The sequence below is a fragment of the Cyprinodon tularosa genome, unplaced genomic scaffold, assembly GCF_016077235.1.
Source record: "Cyprinodon tularosa strain WSP-4 unplaced genomic scaffold, ASM1607723v1 ctg1298, whole genome shotgun sequence".
NCBI classification, from domain to species: Eukaryota; Metazoa; Chordata; class Actinopteri; order Cyprinodontiformes; family Cyprinodontidae; genus Cyprinodon; species Cyprinodon tularosa.
This window is the reverse complement of record NW_024038112.1, coordinates 13,796-23,494: the sequence shown is the minus strand read 5'-3', so window position 1 is coordinate 23,494 and position 9,699 is coordinate 13,796. Positions and strand designations below refer to the sequence as shown.

Genomic DNA, 9,699 nt, shown 5'->3' with positions numbered 1-9,699 from the left:
CAGAGGAATTGTAGAAATAAATGAATCACCTTAATGGCTGTCAGTTCATATGTCAGCTTTCAATAGTCCCGCCCACCGGCCCAGTTCACCTCATGGTGGAGTGATGATGTCAGTCCCAGCAGAGCAGAGGAGCTCAGGCAGCTGAAAAATAAAAAATAAAAAACTCTTTGTTCCTCTGGGAGAGTTTGTTTGTGACGGGGAAGGTAAGACAGAAACACTAGTGCTTAATGATAAAATGTCAACCGCTTCAGATTCTATGGATTCCTCCTAACTAATATATTACTAACAAATATAGAATCTACCATTTTAATTAGCCCTCACCAGGTACAATTACTCATTATGGTATTTTCAATGCTGTATGTCTTTTCATGGCAAGCTAGAGTATTTAGCTTATTTCTAGGATTTTTCACATATACAATTATTATTAATAGTTTTTAACCAATAAATTCACCATTGAGTTTTTTCTATGGAGATTAACAAATAACCTTTATAATAATATATAACAGCCTCAAACATTTCTTGTTAGTTTTCATGTTTCCATTCGGCTCAGACTGTCCAAACAATGTCTTAAATTTATTTGGCTTTAAAAAGAACCAGTTTTGTTATAATCTTCTTGTTTAGGAGTCTCGACTGACTGTTTGTAATAAATATCCTGTTGAAACACCTGGATGACAGATTGAAGGACGGGAGGCGAAGAAGCTCAACCAGCTGATAAAGAAGGTCGGCTCTGTTCCTCTAGAACCTCTGGAGATGAAGAAGATGATGGACAGCAGTGAGCACCTTCTTCATCAGACTGTTAGACACCAACAGTGTCTTCAGTCAGAGGCTGATTCAGATCCGCTGTAGACAGACCTCTACAGGAGATCCTTCCTGTCTTCAGCACCTGGATAAAAAAAAGCCTCAGAATTACAAACACATTTCATCTCCCTTTGGATTTAGACTGAATCCAACTGTCAGAAGAATAAAACACATATTTACCAAACTAAGGAAAGTCTGTGTTTCTGTCTCAGACAACAAAACCAGTTTCTTCAGGCGAGCTTTGGTGGCGCAGTGGTTAGCGCACACGACCCATGTAAGGAGGCCTTTAGGCTGATTTATACTCAGAAACCAGGTCGTCTACGTGTGTGTCACAGTGAACGCAGAGACGCCCGCCGTCGCAGACACTCTGCTCCACCTCTCCAAAACTGCATGTGACCACAGACAGTGCCGCAGACAGGAGGCCTCTGATTGGTCAAATCTACATCCGCTCTAGACTATGTGTATTTCCTGTTTGGTTTCTTACCGGCTGGTTTTGTTGGTCTGACCGCCATTGTGGAAAATGACTGGTGAAGTTGGACCAGCTAGCAGAGTGAGGTGAGAACGCTGTGTACCTTTTTCCACCTGGATTCCCGCTCTTTTTGGCCCTCATGTCCCTCCGTTGTCGCCCAAACTTGCCCCCACTTCCTCACCGCCTCGGCCGTATCTAGACCCAATGCTAGTTCCTGATTGGCCCTCTGGCGTTTTGGCGTAGAATAACGTAGCTCAGACCTGCTTCAATATTGGGCAGAAATCATAAATACCTGTGACACACTGCTGGGATGATAACCAGACCTTCAGTCCTCGACGTGGGCGACCTGGGTTTGAATCTGACCTGTGGTCCTTTCCTCCATGTCTCTCTCTCTCTGTCATCCCCCCTTTACTGTCAGCCTGCCGTTCATAAAAATGAGCCACTAGTGAACTAAAAACTCCAAAAAACCCAACATTTTCTTCTCTAGCTTCCAAAGAAAAGGGTCTGATTGTTGAACCATTGACCTGGACTTTTCAACCTGGAATCCAATGAGCTGCTCTTGAAAGAGAAAGTCGGGGGAAACCACAGAGTGATGTCACGGAAGGTCCCACTCAGCAGAGCTCATATAGAGCGAGGGCAGAGGAAGCTCAGGCAACAGTAGAGAGTAAAAATGAAGCTGCAGCTCTGTGTCTTCTCGCTCCTCTTCCACGGTGAGTTTCCTTTATTTCTACTAGTTTCACTGCAAAACTTGGTTTTCTGAATGTTTTCTTTTGAACAGAGAAACGTACGCATTCCGATCTGAGTCAAGTTCTTTATGGTTTCACTTCTGAATGTTTAAACTCTCAGTGGCTCCTAACGATCAATTCCAGATTAAACTTGATGACAGTAAATCTAATCTGAAATGTTTTGTTTGCCGACAAACAACCTAAATATACGATGCTTTTATCAGATCATCTACAAGCAAATTGGTCAATTATAATTCAGCTTCAAAATAAAGTTTTTTTGACACATGTCCAAATGTAATGCATTGGTTAAATTAAAGTTTTGTTTAATAAAATCTGGCCTGAGCGACTCTCAGACCAGAACAGCTGAACTAGCAGGTAGTGCTTTGGTGATGAGGGGCCACGTTTAGACCAGATCACTTTACACAAATAAATATAAGATGTGGAAAACAAATATTGTTTATAAAAAGCTCTGGCAGTTTTTATTAATAAACACACATCAGCAGGGAGACTTCAAACGTGGAAAGTTGCATTAATCTGAACGGAGGTCAGATGAAGGCAATAGTTTTAATTTAAATTTAGAAAATGTTTACCAGAGTTGAACTGTTCCTTAGAATTAAATTCTGAAATTATTCTAGGATTTCTATAAAACGTTAGACATTAAGTGTTAAATTCCCAAATCATCTTCATTTAGAAGATCAGACTTTCCAGATAAAGATCGTTTTGCCGTCTGTTTGTTTAAGGGGATTATCTTTAAAGGATTTCAGCAGCTTATACTGGTTTAATATTTCAGTGGGTCAACCCAGCAAGATGACCACTGGCTGATGAGCAAGGCTGTTAGCATTAGGGAGATAAATCTGACGGTCGTCAGCAAATCTGAAAATCCTGAAAAAAAAAACTACAGAAATCATAAATGTTTTTCAAAATGAGTCGTTATGAAAGCTGGACAGGATGAGCGTGCAATTAAAGACCAAAGATGGCGGCGAACAGAACCGCGGTAGAGCTGAATGTTTGGTGTCTGAAGATCCTTTCAGATAATTTCCTTCAAGAAATGAAAATATCTGGAAAACGTTCGGCAAAATATAATATAAGCAAAATGGATAAAGCTTTGCCAAAGAACCACAGGACAAAAAACGATTCACTCTAAAGACATTTAACACTAACGCTACGTTCAGACCGCTAGCAGCAGCTAGTTTCCATGCAAAGTCAACGGTTGACGCGCAGCAGAAGGTCCTGCAGCGTCTAGAGCAGCAGGAGCAGCAGGAGCATCTGAGGCGCCTCAGAAGCAGCAGCTGCTGGAGTTGGAACAATGTAACTTTATCTGCTGGACGCACCGCATCAACCAATCAGAGAAGCTGATCTGGGAGCTGGCCACCAACAGTAGGGGAGAACCGTGAAGAGGCTCCCGGGCCTGAGGCAGCTGCTGCTGGGGATTCCCAGTGACAGCGCAGCGCCGGTATGTGGGGGTCTGAGCGGCTCCCACAGAGAAATAATCTTTGAAGGCAGGATGGTAATCTGGATGAACTGACTGCACAGACCATGTTTTCAGGAGGACTTTCTCACTTCAACATAGATTCTAACTACTTTCTACCCGCTGATCACAGCTAATATACGTAGCAAAGCTGCTCTCTGCATTGAACACAGGAGCAGCAGAAGCATCTGATGCATCTGGACTCACTTTACTGGACGTCTGACCTTAATGATGAAGCAGCAGAAGCTTCTAGACTCACTTTACTGGACGTCTGACCTTAATGACGAAGCAGCAGAAGCTTCTAGACTCACTTTACTGGACGTCTGACCTTAATGACGAAGCAGCAGAAGCTTCTAGACTCACTTTACTGGACGTCTGACCTTAATGATGAAGCAGCAGAAGCTTCTAGACTCACTTTACTGGACGTCTGACCTTAATGACGAAGCAGCAGAAGCTTCTAGACTCACTTTACTGGACGTCTGACCTTAATGACGAAGCAGCAGAAGCTTCTAGACTCACTTTACTGGACGTCTGACCTTAATGACGAAGCAGCAGAAGCTTCTAGACTCACTTTACTGGACGTCTGACCTTAATGACGAAGCAGCAGAAGCTTCTAGACTCACTTTACTGGACGTCTGACCTTAATGACGAAGCAGCAGAAGCTTCTAGACTCACTTTACTGGACGTCTGACCTTAATGATGAAGCAGCAGAAGCTTCTGGACTCACTTTACTGGACGTCTGACCTTAATGATGAAGCAGCAGAAGCTTCTTTGCTGCTTCCGGCGCTCTGCGGCACCTTTTTATGTTCATTTTAGTGACGTTAACGTTTCTAAGCCAGCTCAGATATTTTACCTGCTTTCCTTTTATATCTTGTATACATGTTGACCTTATAAGCCGCTGATGGAGAGTATCAGTAGGCCCCGCCCACTGCTATTAAGCTGGTTTTCCAGACGGCGTCTGTTTCTCAGCCCACAGGAAAGAAAAACAGTCAGAGCCCCCGATCATCAGCCTACATCTCATCTGTTTGCTTTCACACCTGCCCCACTTTCTCTGTCAGCCTTCAGAAGTGGTCACAGTACTTCCTGTCAAAGCAGGAAGTCGGCAGAGGGGGGTGCTCACTAGTAGTGTATCTTTTAAGGTCACACCACCTCCACCCACACAAACACTTACAGACAGGGGAACCGATGAGTCAATCTGTGGGAAAAAGCTTCACCTTCGGACAGGAAGCTCTCATTGTCCAACCTGCTGGTTTAACTGGTTCCAGTTCATGTTTGAATGTTGTGGAAAGCTGAGAAACTGTGTTAGAAATGCTCCTCAGGCACCAAGCCAGTGCTTCATGGAACTAAAGGTTTCTGTTGTGCTTTAGTTTCAGTTGCAGAGAAGTCAGAGAACATGACTGTGCTGAGGGGCCAGACCGTGGATCTGAGCTGCTCCATCAGGAACGCTGTGCGGAGCAACGTGGAGTGGAGGAACCCAAACAACGACATCATGTTCTTCAACAAACATTCAGGTGAATATTCCTGTGTGAACCACACCATCCCAAAACACCAACAAACTGGATTCATTGGTGGGTTTTTTCTCTAGTATTGAGGGACAGACACTATAGCATCACCAAGCTGACCAACTCCCAGTTCTCCATCAGCATCTCCAACATCACCTTTAAGGATGGAGGCGTTTATACCTGCACACGATACGGAGACGTCCTGTCAGTGAAGACAGTCAGGCTGACCGTCCTGGGTGAGTTAGGCACCTAACCAGGCTTTCCTCTGACCCTGACCTTTGACCCTGACTTTCTCAGTGAATCAACATTCTGTCCATTTTCTCATCTTTTAAAGATTTTCCACGAATGTCGGTAAGAAGAAAGGGAGCAGAGTCTGTTGTGAAATGCAGCGCGAAGGCAAACAACCACCCGCCCAACATCACCTGGAAATTTGAAAATGGAACCGAATTTAAATGTAGGTTGAAAAAGAAGGAAGACTTTAAGATTGAAAAGTGTTTTTGACTAAGAAGAAAAAATGAGACAAAGAGCATCTGAAGTAGGAAGGCGGGGGAGGAACCAGCAGGAACCAGTTCAAACACGTTAATGGTAGAGATGATGTTTGTTGCTGATGAATAAACTCTGTTCTCCTCCACAGTTACTGGAGCCATACATAAGGAAGGCTACGCGTTTGTGACAGAGGCACATCTAGTGGTTTATCCCAGAGACGGCAGGGTGGTGGTGGAGTGCCTGGTCCACCACCCCGACCTGCACACCCCGCCTCTGATGAACTTTGTGAAAGTTGGGAAACAGAGTGAGTTCCTTTCCAGCTGCTTGTGGTATTTGTTGAAACCTGTTTCCAGTGAAGCACTTCTCCAAATCAGGGGGATCTCTGCGGAGGAGCCGCTGTAGCGTCATAGAGCAGGAGAAGCTCGGGGTTTTTCCCATCAGCTGCTCCATGATTCTGGCTCTAAGCTCTGAACTTCACTGACCAGAGAAACAGACTCAAACTGCTTCCTCTTTCTGTTCACCCAAAATACTTTGGTTTCCTCTTCTAGCTTAGAGGCATTTAATGTTTAGCAGCAATAAAAACATCTTTATGATTTAACCCTTTCCTCCCTGACAGGTAAGCAGCCCGGCTCCACCTCCGCCCCCCCGTCAGCCCGGCCGCCTGCACCGGGGACGACGGCGCAGACGGCCTTCATAGGGAGCAGCTCAGCACCGCACCTCACCCCCTCACACCTAAACACCCCCCCTCCTGCACCCAAAGAGCCGCTCACTTCCAGCCAGCCCGGGACTGTGACCCCAGAGGACCCCGCTACCTCTGGACGCCCCCCCCTCAGCACTGGTGGTACGAAGCAGTCCTTCTTTCTAAAGTATCTGCTCTCTGATCAAAACAGGCCTCAGAAGTTTTTTAAACGCTGTCCAGTTTCACTTCGCGGGGAGGAAGTACCATGTTCCTCAAAAGTGGAGCCACGTAGTTGTTCAGGTTTTCACCATCAAAACTCCACAAAACTAAGAGAAAACTTTGACATTTTCCGGCTGCTGTGTTTCCTGTCAGTCACTGGTTTTTCTGGTGGACGCTCACTGGTTCCCAGACCAGAACCAGTCTGCCACCAGGGTGAACTATGCTGCTGGTTTCCATGAGGCTGCTGTTGTCATGGTTCGCTCAGTGAGCTTATTTTAGATCATCCTACCTGCTGATGAGTCACAGCAGTTTTCATCTCATTCAACAACATTAAGCTCTAATTTATAAATGATGCGTTTAACTCAAGCTGTGGGCTTTTGAGATGGAAAGTCTCTCTATTTAAAGCCGTCTGTGGGCTGTCATGTCACACCATCTATTTCCGACTCGATGCAGATGTTGTGAGTGCTGATCTGATACCCATACATGGTCATGGCTTCTTATACCAGCTGCTGTTTGCTTCCTCTAACGGAGTCTGAATCAAATCCCTTTGATCACTGATTTCAGCTTTTAATCGTTGAATCACTGAATCATTAAAAGGATCTTTTCTGTTGTTCTGCAGCGCGTTTGTCCAACTCTACAAGTCCAGACCTGATCTGGCTGATGAACGACACCAGCAGCAGTGAAACAACCACCACCTCAGGTAGGATGTTTACTGAGAGGAAGGAGAAATCTGGTGTTTGCTGACATCTAGTGGCGACAGTAGATATCTTCCTGTAGAGCGCTTGTTTTACAAGCACTGAAGTTTTACTAACTGAATTATTCATACACTCTTCATCCGCCACACGCCTTATATGGAACAGCTGGGCTGAATGTTTTTGTTTTCTTTTAAGGTGATTTACCAGAGGATGTCACCTCATTTAATGCTACAGGGAAAAACCTCACAGGTAAAAACTTTTATTATCCATAAAAGTCCTGACTGGGTGGACTTGTAGTGAACTGTGATATGATGTCCCTTCCAGATTACTCTGACCCTGATAGGAGAATGGGCCGCACCCAGAACACGTCCCTATTAGTGCTGCTGGTCACGTCTCTGATCTTCTGCCTTCTGGTCGTCGTCCTTTTCTTTGCTATCAAGCTGAGGAGAGCACACATGGCCTGGAAGAGAGGTGAGCCGGGAACACTGCAGCAGCTAGATGATGCACAGCGATACTTTCCTCTGCTTACAGACGCTTCTATTCACCTGGAAAAACATCTTACAGTTTTTATTGTTACAGAGAATGAAGACTCGGACCCATCAGAAGCCAGCAGCAAATCTAAAACCAGTCAGGAGGAGAAGAAAACCCAGGACCAGAGGAGGAGAGGTACGATGGAGATCCCTCTGCTGGTCTAAGCCAGGAGTCTGCAACCTTTAGTCCAGCTAAATGAATATTACTTTTCATTAAACACAATCCGTCTGCTCCCCCTCTTGTTTTCCACTCTTTAGGAATGGAAAACAAGAGTTTGTTTTTAAGGTTTTGGAATAAGAAGAAAACGGGTCATAAGTTGAGGAATTATATTAAGTTGCGGAAATGAAATGTAAAAAACGACATATTTTCTGAGCTAACAAGAAAAATAGGTAGAAAAAACAAGTTTATGGTGATTAAAATATTCTTCTGTTCAAATATATTTTAAAATCCTGGATCTTCTAAGGCTGGAACTTGTTTAGTTCCACATTCTTAACCACTATGAGGATCCACTGCAGAGGCTCCAAAGAGCCATTTTGGCTCCGGAGCCGCAGGGTGCCGACCTCTGACCTAACTGACAGCAGACGCCATCAGGCATCCTGAGGGGGGATTCTTTCCTTAGATCAGGCTAATTGACATTAGAAGCTTTGAAAATGTGACGGGACTTTGGTGCAAAACGGTCTGCAGCGAATACTGTAGATAGGGTTAATGCCCCATATAGATATAAAACTTCCAGATTGATCTGTTCCTCTAAAGCAGAGGTCTTCAACAGGGGGTCCGTGACCCCTAGGGGGTCCGCGGAGGTACTGTATGGGGGTCGCAAAAGTTTTGGTTGATTACTTTTTTTTTTATATTCCCTCATGCAATTTTTTCCACTAATAGAAATGTCTTTAAATCCACATTAACATGAATCCAACAGACTGTAGTAAACAGATAAATGGAGCCAGAAGATGTCTTTCAGTCATCAATGCTCACATTCAGCGACACACAGGAGCTCTTTCAACCTGGGCACCGTTTCATTCACAACACCTGTCCCATCAACCAGGAATCAGAAATACTTTAATAATCCCAGGGAGGGATTACTTTAGTTACATTACTCCATCTGTAATAGAGTGACTATAGGACCAGTTTGATAGAACACTATTTTATACAATATCTATAATTAGGGGTCCCCGCTCCATCGCCATCAGTTTGGGGGTCCTTGGCTTTGAAAACGTTGAAGACCCCTGTTCTAAAGGGCTGTTCTTAGAAACGTGGCTTCAGTTCCTCCCTCTCTTCATCACACAGGACTCTTCAACACGGTGTTTGCTCAGTACGCTGTGGAGGAGCCAGCAGCAGCAACCTCAGTCATCAACCCAAACGCCACGCCCGCCACAGCGCAGACGTCTCCTGGTCCGGTTCAGAGTGCAGTCAGAAGCGATATAAAGGAGACTTCACTTTAATGCCATGAAATGATGACATCATTGACTGAGAAGCAGCAGGGGGCGGGGCCTCCGTTTATACTTGGAAACCTTATTATTGTGAAGACGATCCTTTATGGAGAATCCTTTTATAGAACTACTGCCATGTTGGTGGTTAGAATTAACCGTTCTAGAGACTTTGTGAATTTTACGTATAAAGGTGTCAAACTTTGAATGCCACATTAAAGTCAAATGAGGCAGTTTGCTGTTAGAAGCAGGAAATCCTTTTAGTTTGAATGTTTCAGCTCTTCATCAGCCAGACTGTGGAAAACATGGATGCTTTTCTGTGTGATGATGAAACTGATGGAGTTTATGACTAATAACTGCACCATGTCCTCTTCTTTTTAAACTGTCTGTTTTCACTGTTTACATCACAAAAAATGTCTATTTTTTTACAGCACAAATGTAAATATATGGTTTAATTTTGTACTAATAAATATTATTTTGCTAGAAAACATTGAGCAGCGTTTTTTCAATTCCTGAATGCTAACCATGATGATACATTATGGAACCCACACTGTCCGAACCTCATGTAGAGGTCAGTCCGCCCTAATCCCTATATAGAGCACTATGTAGTGGTCATTCCGCCCTAATCCCTATATAGGACACTATGTAGTGGTTAGTCCACCCTAATCCCTATATAGGGCACTATGTAGTGGTCATTCCACCC

The 9,699-nt window shown here is 44.3% G+C and overlaps 1 protein-coding gene across 1 annotated transcript; it reads left to right on the top strand.

Moving 5' to 3' along the window:
- Positions 1-1,850: 1,850 nt before the first annotated feature.
- Positions 1,851-9,475, top strand: LOC119777985 (cytotoxic and regulatory T-cell molecule). The gene is made up of 11 exons (XM_038276991.1): positions 1,851-1,977; positions 4,828-4,971; positions 5,046-5,198; positions 5,297-5,416; positions 5,597-5,752; positions 6,065-6,289; positions 6,966-7,046; positions 7,237-7,290; positions 7,366-7,512; positions 7,621-7,707; positions 8,857-9,475. The coding sequence occupies exons 1-11, from the start codon at positions 1,938-1,940 to the stop codon at positions 9,009-9,011; spliced, it is 1,362 nt and encodes a 453-aa protein (XP_038132919.1). The 5' UTR covers positions 1,851-1,937; the 3' UTR covers positions 9,012-9,475.
- Positions 9,476-9,699: the final 224 nt, after the last annotated feature.